At 35.7% G+C, this 17,500-nt stretch overlaps 1 protein-coding gene across 1 annotated transcript in view; it reads right to left on the bottom strand.

Moving 5' to 3' along the window:
* MRPL1 (mitochondrial ribosomal protein L1) overlaps positions 1-17,500 on the bottom strand; it is a 103,167-nt gene that overhangs the window by 37,092 nt on the left and 48,575 nt on the right. Inside the window, exon 7 of the mRNA XM_011927246.1 lies at positions 15,601-15,707. Within this exon, the coding sequence (XP_011782636.1) occupies positions 15,601-15,707 (107 nt within the window). The remainder of the gene's footprint in view (positions 1-15,600; positions 15,708-17,500) is intronic.

Here is a 17,500-nt window from a genome sequence, read left to right as displayed (position 1 = left end):
ATCATTTAAAAAAAAAAAAAAACTCACAAATCTCATATATAACTTAAATAATTACAAAGCCAATAACAAATCTCAGAAAAACAGGATAAGTAAAAAAAGCAGCAATAAACTATAAATGAAAAAACTACCAATAATTAAATTTTAAAAACTGTTCTTAAAACGACTTAGCCGGGCAAGGTGGCGGGCGCCTGTACTTGGGAGGCCGAGGCAGAGAATGGTGTGAACCTGGGAGGCAGAGCTTGCAGTGAGCCGAGATCACGCCACTGCACTCCAGCCTGGGTGACAGAGCAAGACTCTGTCTCAAATTAAAAAAAAAGAAAAGCACTTAATTATATCTCTATAAGTCTATTCACAGTTAAATACATACATACATATATAATTATATAGGTTAATATATATTAAACATATATATTTCATTATTTTTCATACATATATGAAAAGATCCCTATCCTTAGGCTATGCATGCTAAAATGTTTACAGGTGAAGCACTACAATGCTTCAACTTAATTTCAAGTGTTTTAAAAAATTCACAAAAGTATACCTACTAGTTTCTGTAAGTAATCTAGTTTTACTAGTTTTGGTAAGCAAATGTGACAAAATTGGTGAATCTAGGTGATGAGTACTATATGGGTGTTCTTTGTGCTGTTCTTTCAACTTTTCTACTCACTTGAAAATTTTTGAAATAAAAAAGTGGGAGAAAATATATGCAGATACTGAGGGCATCTACAAATAAGATTCTAAGTATAAAGTTATGCTGGTAAATTTGGATGGTTTTCTTAGGTATATAACTACCAAAATTCACTTAAGAAATTAAAAGAAAAACCAGACTATTAGCCATGGAAGATGAAAAAGCTTATTAATTTATTCTACAAATACTGAGTACCGATATATACCATAAATTTTTCTTGAGGTAGAGTCAAATGAGTAGACCATGAGTAAAAATGATAGGCCATGTTCTTACCTTCATGAAGCTAACACTCTAGTAGGAAGGAGAGAACATGACAAATATGACAAATAAACATACACATATATAACATGCCAGTAGCAATAAGCACTACGAAAAAAATAAATGGAATCAAAGGAATGAAAGGCATGAGGATTGCCCTGTGAGAAGGAGTTTCAAGGTGGGGGCTTCTCTAAAGTGTGATATTTGACCAGAGCCCTGAATGAAGGGAGGAGGCAAGATTCAGAACTATCTAGGGAAAGATGGGTCCAAGCATAAGAAACAGCAATTATCAAAGAATTACAACCTTCCTCCAAATATAAGCTCTTGGACAAGCTGCTTTTATTAATTTTTTCAAATTTGAAAGACAAAGATAATTCCCATGTAACATAAACTGCTCTTGAGCACAGAAGAAGATGGGAAGCTTTTAAGTTCATAATCCTGACATCAAATCCAGATAAAAATAGCACAAAACACACACACCACTGATTAACAGTACCAATAACTATAGATGCAAAAATCTAACAATCATCAAACTAAATTCAAAGGCATTTAAAAGATTCTTGTATATTTTCCAAGGTTTATGATTTCCAGTTGAGTCAAACCAGTGGTGGTCTACAATCAACATGGAAGACAGAAAGAATAGGGAAGAAAATCTCACTGCATTGCATATAATAAGTATAGTATCATGAAACATTTTTTTTTTTTTTTTGAGACAGAGTCTTGCCCTGTCTCCCAGGCTAGAGTGCAGTGATGCAATCTTGGCTCACTGCAACCTCCGCCTCCCAGGTTCAAGCGATTCTCCTGCCTCAGCCTCCCAAGTAGCTGGGACTACAAGTGCATACCACCACATCTGGCTAATTTTTGTATTTTTTGGTAGAGATGGGATTTCACCATGTTGGCCAGGCTGGTCTTGAACTCCTAGCCTCAAGTAATCCACCTGCCTCGGCCTCCCAAAGTGCTGGGATTACAGGTGTGAACCACCACACCCGGCCCTCCTGAAACTTTTTTCTCACATACACACATAAGTTTGATTGGGTCATGATATAAAAATTATTTTTTACTATGATAGTGGCAAGAAATATTTGAAAAACAATAATATACAATAGGGTTTATCATTGGAATATAAGAATAGTTGGATATAAGGTAATATGTCACGACAATAGATTATAGAAAATAATTATCTCAACAGATTGTTTCAAAAACTATTCAGTAAATTGCAACGTATATCCACAATTAAAAGGACAAACTAGGGTTGGGCAAGGTGGCTCACACCTGTAATCCTAGCACTTTAGGAGGCTGAGATGGGCAGATCACCTGAGATTAGGAGTTTAAGTCCAGCCTGGCCAACATGGTAAAACCCTGTTGGGTCTCTACTAAAGAGAGACATGGTGAAACCCTGTTTAGTCTCTACTAAAACTACACAAATTAGTCAGGCGTGGTGGTGCGCATCTATAATCCCAGCTACTCAGGAAGCTGAGGCAGGAGAATCACTTGAACCTGGGATGCAGAGGTTGCAGTGAGCCGAGATCACGCCATTGCACTCCAGCCTGGGCGACAGAGCGAGACACCATCTCAAAAATAAATAAATAATAGATAAATAAAAATACCCGCTCCTCTCTTAAATATCAAACCTCTTTTAAAAACTATTCATTTACATAATAAAGAATATTTATATTAAACAAACAGCAAACATCATACTTACTGAGGAAAATCAAAGTTTATGAACTATCTATATGCAGATGACTTCCTAATTTGATCCCTATCCCAGTCCTTTTCTCTGAATCAGACTTGAATATCCAACAACCTACTACACAGTTCCCTTTGGACATCTAAAAGGCATCTCAAACGGAACGTGTCCAAATCGGGGCTTCTGATCATAACCCTTCCGCCTATTCATTTACTCTGCTTTGTAATCTTTCCTATCAATTAGAGGCAACTTCATTACTCCAGTTTCGTCCGTCAGCAAAAAATCTTGCAACCATTCTTCGCTGTCTTCACTTTCTATCACTTTCTATCCATTCAATCAGTAAATTCCATAAACTATATCTTTAAAATATATCCTGAATCCAATCAGTGTCATCACTTTCACTGTTAATAACCAGGTCCAAGCTACCCTCATCTCTAGCCAAGATTATTGCGAAAGACCCTTAACTGGACTCTGCTTCCATCCGTGCTCCCTTCAGTCTCCTGTCAATACAGCAGTTGAGACTGAGCCTTTTAGAAGTCAGATCATGTTAGTCTGCTCAATCCCTCCAAAGGGTCTGCATCTCACTCTAACTAAAAGAAGTATCCTTACTATGACCTAATCACCTACAACCCCTGCTCTCTGCTCTAGCCACACTAGCTATGCTAGTCCTCAACCATGCCAGATATACTGTCACGGCCTTGCATTTGCTGTTCCTTCTGCATGTAATGCCCTTCCTTCAGTCACTTTCTTTGGATCATGATTCAAAAGTCATGTTTTTAGAGAAGTTCACATGAGATATCCTATCTAAAATTTCAGTATCCTAACTCTATTACTTACATACACTTCCTTCTTCCAACTTGTTTTTCCCTCCTTAGCACTTTCATCTGAAATACTTTTTTTGTTTTTTGTTTTGTTTTGTTTTTTTACTTATTTTCTACCATTTATCTTCTATCACCAGATGTCTACCTTTATACCATCTACACATCTATCCCATGAAGGCAAGGATTGTTGTCTACTTTGTTGATGTATAGAACCCTATTATCCAGAGTAGTGCCTGGCATATAGTAGGTACCCGATAACTATTTGCTCAACGAATGAGTCATGAATTCCTGATGGAAAACACAACCACTCGCCCAAGAAAAATGTACACATGCACGTACACATAGTACTCTGCATAAAATTTCAGGAAGTTCACAGAATCTTGAAGTCTATTGTTAGCCTCATAAAGGTTTCCTGATGTGAAAAAAACTCTGCATGAAAGGCTTTTCTATTCAAATAAAAGCAAGTTAAGATTGCTATTATGTAAAGATACTCAGGAATGTACTGTCAGTAAAATATGTAATTCTATGTCCTCCTATATCAAAGTAGTTTCCTTTGTGTATTTAATACTTTTCTCAGAACTTTTTGAGCATATATTTCTTCAAAGATATTTTAGCCTTTTCTAACACCCAGAAGAAATACCTCTTGTTCCTGTAAAAGCTCAATCCCCTTTTTTCCTCAGAGCCTTTGTACTTGCTGCCTCCTGTCTCAAGAATACTTTTCTCTCAGATATTTTCATAACTTTTCTTATTTCATTCAGTCTCTATTCAAATGTTACCTCCAATTTAGAGAGGCAGGCCTTCCCTGACCGACCTATCTAAAATAGCTACACATACACACACTCCACCATCACTGTTTCCTTACCTAAGTACATATATATTTATTTGTATATTACCTATATTCTAAACTAGAAAGTAATCTGAGGGCAAGAACATCTGGACAACAATATATCCCCACAGTTACGAACAGTTTTTGCCACTCAGCAGGCATTCAGAATGTGTGTACATGTGTACTTTGTGACAGAAAATAGTAAGAAAATATAGATAGAAAATAGTAAGGAGGTGCCAGCCCATGTAGAACCATTGAAAAGTTTTTTAATTTTTACTAGATTTGGTGTGATATGTTGAATTACTAAGTCAAGGAATCAATGGGGCTGGGTGCAGTGGCTCATGCCTGTAATCCTAACTCTTTGGGAGGCCATGGTGGGCAGATCACTGGAAGTCAGGAGTTCAAGACTAGCATGGCCAACCTGGCGGAAACCCATCTCTACTAAAAATACAAAAAATTAGCTGGGTGTGGTGTCAGGTGCCTGTAGTCCCTATCTACTCAGGAGGCTGAGACAAAAGAATCAGTTGAACCCAGGAGGTGAAGGTTGCAGTGAGTCAAGTTCGTGCCACTTGCACTCCAGTATGGGGGACAGAGTAAGACACTGTCTCAAAAAAAAAGGATGAATGGCAGGCAGAAGGGTATAGAGGGAATAAAAGCAAAATAACCCTTCTTCCTTTAGAAGAAGAAGAGAATTTGTTCTGGACGTAAAAGTATGTGCTAATTAGCAGAAGCCAGACTTCCTGTGTTTGTATTTCAACTTTTGCCACTCAAGAATCAAACCTCATGTGATCCCACACGCAGGTTCCTATAGTCTCTCTGCTCAGCAGTTTTCCCTTTTTTGGGAAAGAGCTTACTAGAGCTACAGCTGTATGAAGCAACAGATCTCAAGACAATGTGTGATGTTTCATTTCCTTACTTTTTTACCTGAAATGTTATGAATATGGATTAATTTCTCTTTAGATTTTCTTTTGAAAAATGCTATGAACTCAAGGAGTCTCTGATGTTCTAAGATAAAATATCAAAATTCCTTATTTTATGACTTGTCAAAAAATACTATAGTAAAAAGTCATTTTAAAAAGTTTCATTTTTATATACATGCACACTTGAAAGGAATTACTTTGAAATGAAAAAAAGCACAAGTTGATTGAAAATATAGCAATCCTTAACTAAACATACTTTTGAAGAACAAACATTTTTCATAAAATGTGGCAAATTCTACCAAGTTGCTACATGGATAGCAAAGCACTTATAAAGAAACCAACATTATTTTTAAAAAGATAAAAAACTAAGTCACTTTCATAGTGCACTGCACTTCTTTAAAGGTCCAGTGTGCATTACCAACGCTAGTTTGTTTTTATTTCCAACTTTTATCTAATTTGACTAATCCCCAAAGATTTTTTAGTTAGAATTGATTTTAAAATCTAAAACCTATGAAAACTACATTGTTTCTATATTTATGAAACTCTACCCAACTGGATTCAGCCAAGAAAGTCTGCTAATTGCTACTAGAAAACACACATATATATATAACATGGATCTGATTTTATAGGTTCTTGAATATATATAATATATTTTATAGGTTCTTGAATATATATATTTTATAGGTTCGTGAATATATATAATAAGTCATGAGAGTTATGTAGTTTATTATGGTACTAAATGTTATGAAAGGCTAAAAAAAGCAAATAATAGCCATGCCCTATTTTGTTGATAAATACTTGTTACCACAAGTACTAATATACCATATTTTATAACTCAAGTAATTTTTTCCTAGTGGAAAGTTCCATTCTTTGATTACCACTCTCAGCAAATGAAAGAAACCTCAACAACAATGCTATCGCATTTCTTTGTTTTTGAAATATGTGAGGTAATCATTAACAAAAGTGAAAGGAAAGAACATTTTAGTTTTTGACAAAGTTATTATATATGCCTCTATAAAATGGGAGTCAACATTTATAGAAAAATAGAAAGAACTTTTATCTTATAAGGAAGGACAAGTGAAGAAAACCAGGCAACAATGTAAGTGGCCTTCAATTACACTTAGAAGTGTTCTGGAGAAGCAGGCTGAAGGCCAAGTATTTCAAATCATGTAAGAAATCTATCAATGAAAAAAAAACAAAGCAAGTTCTGAGAGCCTCACAGCTAATACAAAATGGATTTGTGGTATGTTATAAAATACTAACAGTCGCCCTTTGAAAATTACTTCAAAGTCTCCATTCTGACAGGTTAATGCTACAATATTTGGACACGTTTTAACTTTCTTGAGTAATATCAAACTATACACTTGGCTAAACATTTTTATAAAAAATAGAGGACAAGACAGTTAATTCTGTCATTTTGTGAAACTCCAAAATTAATTCCAGCAATATTATTCCACTTTTAAAAGTTTAGTGTCTCATTGGTTAAATTTTATAGACTAAAACTTTCCCACTGATTCATTATATAATTTGAAATGTTGTTTTAATCATTTCTAATTGATCTTAAATTAGAAAATTTTGTTTATTCATACATATATATATTCATCCAACAATTATTTATTGAGTACCTGCTATATGTCAGGCAATCTTCTAGGAGTTGGGGATATAACAATAAATAAATAAATAAAATTATTGCCTTCAATTTTCTTATTCTTTTAGGATTCCTGGTTCTTCCTCAGCTATGGTAAAACCTTAATTTTTCCCCAAATCTCTCCCCTCTTCTTTCAATCAGGTTGAGCCAGGTACATGATCACATGATCACCCACCTAGCTGCTACAAAACACAGACCTTGAGCTAAGCCATATGACTAAGCTCTGGACCACGGAATGGGGCAAAAGTGATGAGGGCAATAGCTCACATGCTTGTAAGAAACTGCTTATTCTCTACCTCCTCTTGCCTCTTTCATACAGGCTACAATTCAGACATGGTAGTCAGCAAGCTTCAATCACATAGAAAAGAAAACCCTAGAAGACTGCAACAACAAAAAAGAGGTGAGGTGGAAACCTTGATCCCTGGATAGCCCTGTGGAGCAAAGAAGCCCTGAGCTGAAAACCAATTTAAACTTGGGAGAAAATTAACTTTCTATCAAAGTTAAATCACCGTTATTTGGTTTCTTTAAAACAGTTGAATCAATAATTTGTGCTCCATTCATCATTATGCGTGTTATTTTGAAATACGAATGACCCTTTTCTAGCTGGTATATATTTTCAAACTCCTCCTAGAACCCATCCTTGACCTTGTTCCACTGCTACTCTAAACAATCATTGCTACTTTTCTGTAACTTCTATATCATATATATGTATATGTATTATATATATATATATACACACACACACACACATTTTTTTTTTTATTTTTATTTTTTTTGCGATGAAGTCTCACTCTGTCACCCAGGCTGGAGTGCAGTGGCACATCTCGGATCACTGCAACCTCCGCTTCCTGGGTTCAAGCAATTCTCCTGCCACAGCTTCCTGGCTAGCTGGGACTACAGGCATGCACCACCATGCCTGGCTAATTTTTGTATTTTTAATAGAGAAGGGGTTTCACCATGTTGGCCAGGCTGGTTTCAAACTCCTGACCTCAGATGATCTGCCCGCCTTGGCTTCCCAAAGTGCTGGGATCACAGGTGTGAACCACTGCACCCAGCCCTATATATACATTTCTATTATTATACTTACCACATTTTCCTGTACTTTATTTACGTATCTATCTCCCCTACGAGAAGTATTTTTCTTGAGAAAAAAAGGTCATAATCTTTTTGTATCACTAGCATTGTGTCTGCATCAGAGTCAGTATTTTTACATATTTGTTAAATAGAACTTACACATTAAGTTGATTGTTTTCTGTTTTTTCTATGGTTAGATTCTAAATGAGCTAACAGTAATTTTACCTGATCAGAGAATAAAGCTTAAGAAAAGTCAAAAAATAAGCGTAATTTTTTAAATACATAGGATACATTAAAAATCCCTACTATATCATAGGTCAGAAAAACCAGTCCCCTTTTCTACTGGGTAGAAAAGGCTTTCTTTACAGTAGTTAGCAAATGCCAGGCAATCTCAGTGTTTGTGAACACTTCAAGTTTACAAGCACTCAACTTTCAGTGATCATGGCTCTTGTCAATTTTATCTACCAGGCACTTGTAAACAGAGCAGGTGATGGTAGGGGTGAGTCAGAAAGAGTCCATGGTAAAAAGAGTCAATAGGAGACTGCATACACAAAAAAGAGAGTTGTGGAGAATAAGAGAAGGGCTAGGAATGTGAAAGAAATAAGAATGGTGGACAGATGAGGAGATTCAGAATCTTAAGGAGTAAAAGAGAATAACACTGTAACCAAAGAAAACGATGGTAATGTTCACACTGAAATTTTTAAGCTGTTAAAAGTACACATGCGCTCACACTCATACCTATAATGTATCAACTTTCAAACTGACAAAATGTTTAAGTGTGATAATACCCAATGCTGGTGAGGACATAAAGACACAAGTACTTTAACACACTGTTGGATAATGATAAATTAGTATAAACATTTTAGAAAGTAATTTGGGAATTCATATAATAAAATTTTCAACATATACTCTATTTCTATAAATTTACCTTATGGATGTACTTGGAGAATTTTGGCAATATTTCTTTGTGAAATTTTCATTAACTATTATTTACAATAGCAAAAATCGGGACACAAACTAACGGCCTATCAATAAGGAACTGATTATGGTATATGATAAAATATAACTCTATGCAGGCATTAAAAAGGATGTGGCAGATCTCTTTGCATCTTTGATGACATTCATACTATATCTTTGAAGACATCCATGCTACACTTTTATCCACAGAAAAGAAAGCTACAGAATAGTATATGTGGCATAACATAAATAAATGAATTTTATGAGGGTGCCTATGTTTATGCCTTAATATTTCTGGAAGAACAAAAATAAAACTGTAAATAGAAATTTCACAAGAAAACAATTACAGGGAAAGGGGCTCTGGTGTTTCTTTACATGCATTTGTAAATTACTTTAACTTAACCATGTACATATATTAATTAAAAGCTTTTTAAGTTCCGCAAGAAAACTATTTCAGGGAAAGGGGTTCTAGTGTTTCTTTATATGCTTTTGTGAATTATTTGAATTTAAATATGTATGTATATTAATTTAAAATTTTTTAAATGTCAAATGTTATCTGGATAGCAGAATTATGATTATATTATTTTCTATATAGCAAACTCAGATAAATCCTTTTAAAATTATTTAATTACTATCTGAAATTAAATTGCTATTTAGAATATAAACAGTGGCCAGGTACATATGTCTCAATTTCATCTTTTGAGAATCTGCCTTAGTTTCATTTCTGTTTCATGGAAAGAGCCATTGGGGGAAAAAGGTTGAAGAAATGTACTTTTTCTCCTCTGTAGCTCTTTATTTTCAGTTTTATACTCTAAGACTTTTCCCTTTTATCTGATCCTTTGGCAATTTGCTTTTATCCCAACCAATTATGCTTCATGCTATGACAAAATAAACGGTGTCTATGTGATAGCAATATAACTGATTAAAAAATAACATATTCCAATAACTTGTTCTGTCTTCATGATGTTCAACATATCATCTTAATGACATTTTCACTGATATGAGCATTTGATAGCATAAAGACATAACCAATTTCATGACTATGTAAGTTACAGGTACAAATGGTAGGAAATACTAAGAACAAAACTAAGGCCAGGCACAGTGGCTTGTGCCTGTAATCCCATAACTTTGCAAGGCTGAGGTGGACAGATCATTTGAGCCCAGGAGTTCAAGACCAGCCTAGGCAACATGGCAAAACCCCATCTCTACAAAAAATACAAAAATTAGCTGGGCATAGTGGCACACACCTGTAGTCCCAGCTACTGGGTGAAGGAGCTGAGATCAGAGGATCACTTGAACCCGGCAGGGAGCTGAGATCATGCCACTACACTGCAGCCCAGGTGATAGAGTAAGACTCTGTCTAAAAAACAAGAAAAGAGAAGCGAAAAAAACTAATTTACCTGCAAGTACTGCTGACAAATGTTAGATATTGGCTGACTATAAGAGCATTAGTATACACAGTTTTGACATACAAAAGCATTAGTGGCTGAGTTCTAACATCTAAGATACTAATCCTCAAGTTAAATAATTAAGAAAGATCATTCAACTGATTATATTTAGCACATTGATATAGAAGGAAAACTATAAACTACTTAAGATCAATTCCGTATTACATCAATACTAGAAATGGATCTTGAAGTGCAGAATCATAACACAGGACATCAAGATGATTTAACTACAGTGAGAATCTCTCCTGTACAGGTAAGTAGACACACAAAACTAATCCATTTCACTCTCCCAAAAAACATTTTTCTAGATCAGAAGTCAGCAAATCTTTTCTATAAAGAGCCAGATAGTGAATGATTTAGGCTTTGCGGGCCATATGCAGTCTCTGCAGCATGTGCTTTATTTTTTATAACCTTTAAAATTGTAAAGACCATTGTCAGCTCATAGGCTATACAAAAACAGGCCACAGCCACAACCAGATTTGGCCCCTGGTTGTCATTTATTGACCTCTCTTCTAGATATCTTCCTTTTATCCAAGTAAGGACACTTATTAGGCATGTGATACCGTCAGTGCCCTTTTATCTGCTGCACTCATTCTATATCAATTTATCATATCATATTGGCTACAAACACACACACACACACACACACACACACAAATACCACATCTTCAATATTTTCAACTGCATAAGAAGAATAATTTCACTCAAGGAAACCTCATTAAATTGCTGTAAAATAGTTTCTAAATTTTTAACTATCAGATAATTCTAACAATAAAATTTATGGAACAATTATTTTGCATAATACAATGGTACAGTTTTTTACTACTTTGTAAAAGTAAAACTTGACATACTGCACATTTTTAATTAATGTTACTGAGGCATACTTTGCATATACTATTTACCATTTTTTGATGTAAAATTCAATGTTTCTTAGTAAGTTGACTGAGTTGTGCAACTATCACCATAAATCAGTTTGAAAACATTATCACCCCAATACAACCATGCACACTTAGCATTAATACCTGTTTCCTCCCACCCCTCCTATGCAACTACTAATCTTTTTGTCTTTATACTTTGATTTTTCTGAATATTTTATATAAATGGTATCATACAGCAAGTAGTTTCTGTGTCTGGCTTCTTTGCCTAAGTATAATATTCTTGAGGTTTCTCCATGTTGTAACATGTATCCATAGTTTATTCTTTTATGTTGCTACATAGTATTCCATTGGATATGCTCCACATTCTTAATGTGTACAATTCACTAAGCCTTGTCTTATGTATACACACATGCAACAATCACCAGTCAGAATAACATAACAATCACTCCCAAAATTTACTGTGTGCCTTTGTAATTCTTCCTTCCTGCCCCTCTTCATCCACCTCTGTCCTCAAGGCAACCACTGGTCTGCTTTCCGTCACCATACATTAGTTTGCATTTGCCAGAATTTTATATAAAAAGAATCATACAGGACGTGCTCCCTTTTTTCTAACTTCTTTCACTCAGCACAATTATTTTGAAATCCATAAATATTGTAGAATGTACAAGTTAATTTCTTTTTATTACTGAAGAGTTTTTTTTTTTATATTCAACTGCAGTGAACATTTGGAAATTTTCCAGTTTGGGGCTATCACAAATAAATCTGATATGAACCCTTGCTTACAAGTCTTTGTATGGACACATGTTTTCATTTCTCCTGAGTAAATTATCTAAAAGTAGAATGGCAGGATCATATAGTAGGTGGATGTTCAATTTTAAGAAACTGCCAAATTGTTTGCCAAAGAGGTTGCATCATTTAACATACCCACAAATGCTGTAAGAGTGTTCAAGTCCCACCGCATCCTTACAACAGTTGGTATGGCCAGTCTTTTTAACTTTATTCATTCCAGATAGATGTGTGTTATCCCATCGTGGTTTTCATTTACATTTCCTAACAATTAAAGATGCTGAGCATCTTTCCAAGTGTTTGTCATCTATGTATCTCCATAGTAAGGTGTGTTCAAATCTTTTCTGATTTTTAAAATTGGGTATTTTATTACTGAGTTTTTGACAGTTCTTTATATATTCGGAATTTATCAGATACATGATTTTCAAATATTTTTCCCAGTCTGTAATTGGTCTTTTCATTCCCTAACAGTGTCTTTTAAAGAGCAGAAGTTTTTAATTTTTACAGAGTGATTTTATCAATTTCTTCTTTTACGGATCATGCTTTTCGTGTCTTATCTAAGAAATCATTCCCTAACCCAACTTTCTCTTCTCAAAGTTTTATCACTTTAGGCTTTACATTTAGGTCTTTGATTCATTTTTACTTAATTATTATATATGTCTTGAAGTATTGGTCAGATTTCATTTTATGACATACAGATATCCAACTGTTTCAGTACTGGTTGTTGAAAGAACTATCCTTTCTCCAGAAAAAATGCCATTGTACCTTGTGGAAAATCAGTTGTTCATATGTTTTGTTTTTCTTTTTGGACTCTCTATTCTATTCCATTAACTGTTTTCTTTCGATGTGAATACCACATTGTCTTAATTACTGTAGCTTTATAAACCTTGAAATCAGGTAGACTTCCAACTTTGTTCTTTTTCAAAAAAGTTGTCTTAACTATTCTAGACACTTTGCATTTTTCTATGAATTTTAGAATCAGCTAGTCAGTTTCTACAAAAATGTTGACTGGTACTTTGACTGAGAATGCTATGAATCTATAGATTACCTTGGAGAAAATTGACATTTTTAACAATATTGAGTCTACTGATCCATAAACAAGGCATATAGTCACCATTTATTTAATTTTTTTATTTTTCTTAACTGTGTTTTAAAGTTTTTGGTGTATGGATCTTCAACATCTTTGTCAGATTTACCCCTAAGTATTTCATTTAGCAAATTCAAATTTACCCTCTAATTTGCTATTACCACAAATGGCATTTGTTGCTTTTTCATTTCAGTTTCTAATTGTTCTTTGCTGTTATACAGAAACAATTTATTTTTGTACATTGAGCTTCTACCTTCAACCTTAGTTAACTCACTTCGTTCCTCTAGTAGTTAGAACACGTAATCTGTGAATAATGACAGTTTCACTTCTTCCTTTCTAATCTAGTTGACTTTTTATCTCTGTTTCTTGCCTGATTGCGCTGCCTAGAAGCCCCAGGTCAATGTTGAAAAGAGGCAGCAGTGAGAGGGATGTCCTTGTCTTGTTCCTGATCTTAGGAGAAATGTAATATTTAGTGTTTCACCACTAAATATGATGTCAGCTTTGGCTTTTCTTAAACATTCTTTTACAGGTTAAGGACATGGACTTCTATCCCTAGTTTGCTGAGACTTTTTAATCAAAAATAGATGTTGGATTCTGTCAAATACTTTCTCTGCATCCACTGAGATGCTCATATGGCTTTTGTTTTTTACTTTCTTAATATGGTGAACTGTAATGATTAATTGTTGAATGTTAAACTAACCTTGCATTCCTAGAACAAACCCTACTTGACCTTTTTATATATTGCTGGATTCTATTTGCTAAAATTTAGTTTACAATTGTTACATCTATGTTCATGAATGATACTGCATTGTCGTTTTCTTTGTCTGGTTTTCGTATCAAATAATGCTGATTGTTTTAAGTAGGAGGGTAAATTAGGTCCCTGTTACTCCCCCTTAGCCAGAAGTACTCTGCTAAATGGTAATTATGTTGTTATCTCATCTATTCTTTCCTAGTTTAGAAGGTACATATTTTTACCATCATTTTATATACAGGAGAAATGGGAAATGGGGAAAGTGAGGCTCAGAGAGCAAGGGGGTACAGCTCTTTCTAGCTGGAACAAAGGTTTGAATCAAGACAGTAGGAATCTAAAACCCACTCTCAACCTTCTACTATACTGCAACACTTAAACAGTGTTCAAAAAACATCTCTTTAAACACATAATTTTTCATTAAGAAATTATATCTCCAAAAGATCCAAGTAGTCTGATCTACTACTTAGTGATCTACTACTAAGTGATTAAGACCTATGTCTTAATCACTATGGTATTTGTTGAAAAAAAAATGAATGTGATATCATGGTTTCTTATATTCTGAGTCAGGATCTACATAAACTATTAACTACTGAATATACTGAAAACCTTACTTAAGACAGATTTAATCCAGCCTTATAAGGATATTCCACAGTCCCAAAAGGCCAACCAAAACAATAACAATAGATGTTACCATTTAAAAATTTTATGTAATCTTCAAAACCACATAATGAAATAAGTACTATTATACATATTTTATAGATGAGGAAATTTGAGACACAACAACATTAAAAAACTTGCTTAAAGTCTGCCATCTCTGAAGTAGCTGAACAGGTATTCAAACTCAAGTCTCTACAACTTCAGAATAGATTCTTAAAATTTGTATTTTATGTTTCATTTGTTTGTTTTTCCAATTACAATGTTGTCAACCCTAAGAAACAAGAAGTGCTACCAAAGGCATTTTGGGGAACAAGGAAATTCCAACATTATAGACTGGAGCAGAGCTCAGTGCCAAAGAAACTGGAGCTGAGCTTTGATGGTAATGATGGCAAGCTGGGGTTTCCCAATCTCCAACTAGATTAAACCTGCTTTGCTCCATTTCTTTTCTTTTTTTTTTTTGAGATGGAGTCTCCCTCTGTTGCCCAGGCTGGAGTGCAATGGCACGATCTCGGCTCACTGCAAGCTCCGCCTCCCGGGTTCACGTCATTCTCCTGCCTCAGCTTCCTGAGTAGCTGGGACTACAGGCACCTGCCACCATGCCTGGCTTATTTTTTGTATTTTTAGTAGAGACGGGGTTTCACCATGTTAGCCAGGATGGTCTCGATCTCCTGACCTCGTGATCCGCCTGCCTCGGCCTCCCAAAGTGCTGGGATTACAGGCGTGAGCCACCGCGCCCAGCCACTTTGCTCCATTTCTAAAGCAAGTTTTTTTATCTTGATTAGGGGGACATACAAAATCTAAACCCTATTCTCAATAAGCTTAAAATATAATACATAAATACAAAAGTGTATACATAAAACAGATAAATAAGGCAAAGGACAAGTAAATGTGACAGTAGCACATAACTCTCCAAGAAATTCTCAAGTACCATTAAAATTTATGAGTTTAACTTACAGAATTAAAAAAGTATCTATGTGTATGTTTAATGCCATTCTTAATGCTAGTGCCAAGAACAAGTCCAAATGATTGGTATTTTATAATATTAAAAATTATTAAGGAATTACTTGAACAACAAAAAAAAGAGGGTGACTTGATAATTTTCATTGTAACTTACTGTTGCTATTTTGGTCTGCAGAAAATTCTCCCTTTCTTCATCTACCTTAATTTCATGTCCATTTTTGAAGAATTCAAGCATTTTGGGGATGTCATGGCCAATGGAATCTAGTTGGAAAAAGTAAAATCCACAATTATCACTCCAAATAAGTAGTAAAAATTACTGAATAAAAGAAACACATATCTCATGTGAAGATACAGCAAACAAATAGTGGCAGATAAACTTTAGTTCCAAGAGCTCTGTTTCCTGGTGTTCATGCTCTTGTATCTCCTCTCATTGCGTGTGAATGAAACTTGCAACTTGCTTCAAACCAAGAGGCAGAATAATCATGTGTACATAATTATATTACATAAAGCTATAATGCCTGTCTTGGAGAAGACTCTCTTCCTTATTGGCCTTGAAGAAACAAGCTGCAATGCTGTGATCTGCCATATGGAGAGGGCCATAGGGCAACAAGCTGAGAGCAGTCTCAAGCTAACAGCCAGTAAGAAACTGAAGCCCTGTGCCCAGTAGCCTACAGGAACTGAATTCTGCCAACTGTGTAAGTCTGGAAGCAAATCCATCGCCCATTGAGTCTAAGATGAAACCACCTCTCTGGCCAACACCTTGAGTGGAGCTCTGTGAGACCCTTAAGCAGAGAACCCCACTCAGCTACACATACATTCCTGACACATAGACATGGTGAGATAATAAATGTGTGTTGTTCCAAGCAACTGTTTGTGGTAATATTGTTGCACCACTATGGATAACTAATACATAAGTATATGCAATAATAATATATAGCATACATTAAAAACACCGATGACATAATAAAATCAAATCTATAAAATAAACTATGGCAAAAGATAACAGCGGCCAGGCATGATGGCTCATGTCTGTAATTCCAGCACTTTGGGAGTCTGTGGTGGGTGGATCACTTGAGGTCAGGAGTTCAAGACCAGCCTGGCCAACAAGGTGAAATCCTGTTTCTACTAAAAATACAAAAACTAGCTGGATATGGTGGTGCACACCTGTAATCCCAGCTACTTGGGAGGCTGAGGCAGGAGAATTGCTTGAACTCGAGAGGTGGAGGTAGCAGTGAGCCGAGATTGTGTCACTGTACTCCAGCCTAGGCGGCAGAGTGAGACTCTGTCAAAAAAAAATAATAATAATAACAGTACAGTCTTGAAATCTTTTAAGAACCTTTTACCTACCATAAAGAAGTGGAAAAAAAAAAAAAACTAAAAAGCAGAAACATTTAGCAGTGGAAACAATATCATAATGAATGATACAGTGTAGAGGCAGCTCATTATTACACAAATGGTTATAGAAACTGGCATGAGTTCCTACAGTCAGACATGGTGGCAGGCACCTGTAATCCCAGCTACTCAGGAGGCTGAGACAGGAGAATCACTTGAACCTGGGAGGCAGAGGTTGCAGTGAGCTGAGACTGAGCCACTGCACTCCAGCCTGGAAGCCTGAGCAACAGAGCAAGACTCTGCCTCAAAAAAAAAAAGAAAGAAACTGGCCTGAGAGGTCAGGCATGATGGCTCATGTCTCTAATTCCAGCACTTTGGGAGGCTGAGGCAGGCAGATTACTTGAGGCTGGGAGTTCGAGACCAGTCTGGCCAACATGGCGAAACCTCATCTCTACTAAAAATACAAAAATTAGCTGGGGTGGTGGTGCATGCCTGTAAACTCATCTACTTGGGAGGTTGAGGCAGGAGGATCACTTGAACCCAGGAGGAGGAGGTTGCAGTGAGCTGAGATCGTGCCACTGAACTCCAGCCTGGGCAACAAAGCAAGACTCCTTCAAGAAGGGGACGGGAGGGGAGGGGAGGGGAGAAAGGGAGGGGAGACATGGACAGAGGGAGGGAGGGAGAAAGGGAGGGAGGGAGGAAGGGAGACAGAGAGAGGGAGG

Source organism: Colobus angolensis, unplaced genomic scaffold (assembly GCF_000951035.1).
Source record: "Colobus angolensis palliatus isolate OR3802 unplaced genomic scaffold, Cang.pa_1.0 Scaffold70, whole genome shotgun sequence".
NCBI lineage: Eukaryota > Metazoa > Chordata > Mammalia > Primates > Cercopithecidae > Colobus > Colobus angolensis.
The sequence above is the reverse complement of the archived record's forward strand: the minus strand, read 5'-3'. Positions and strand labels throughout refer to the sequence as shown.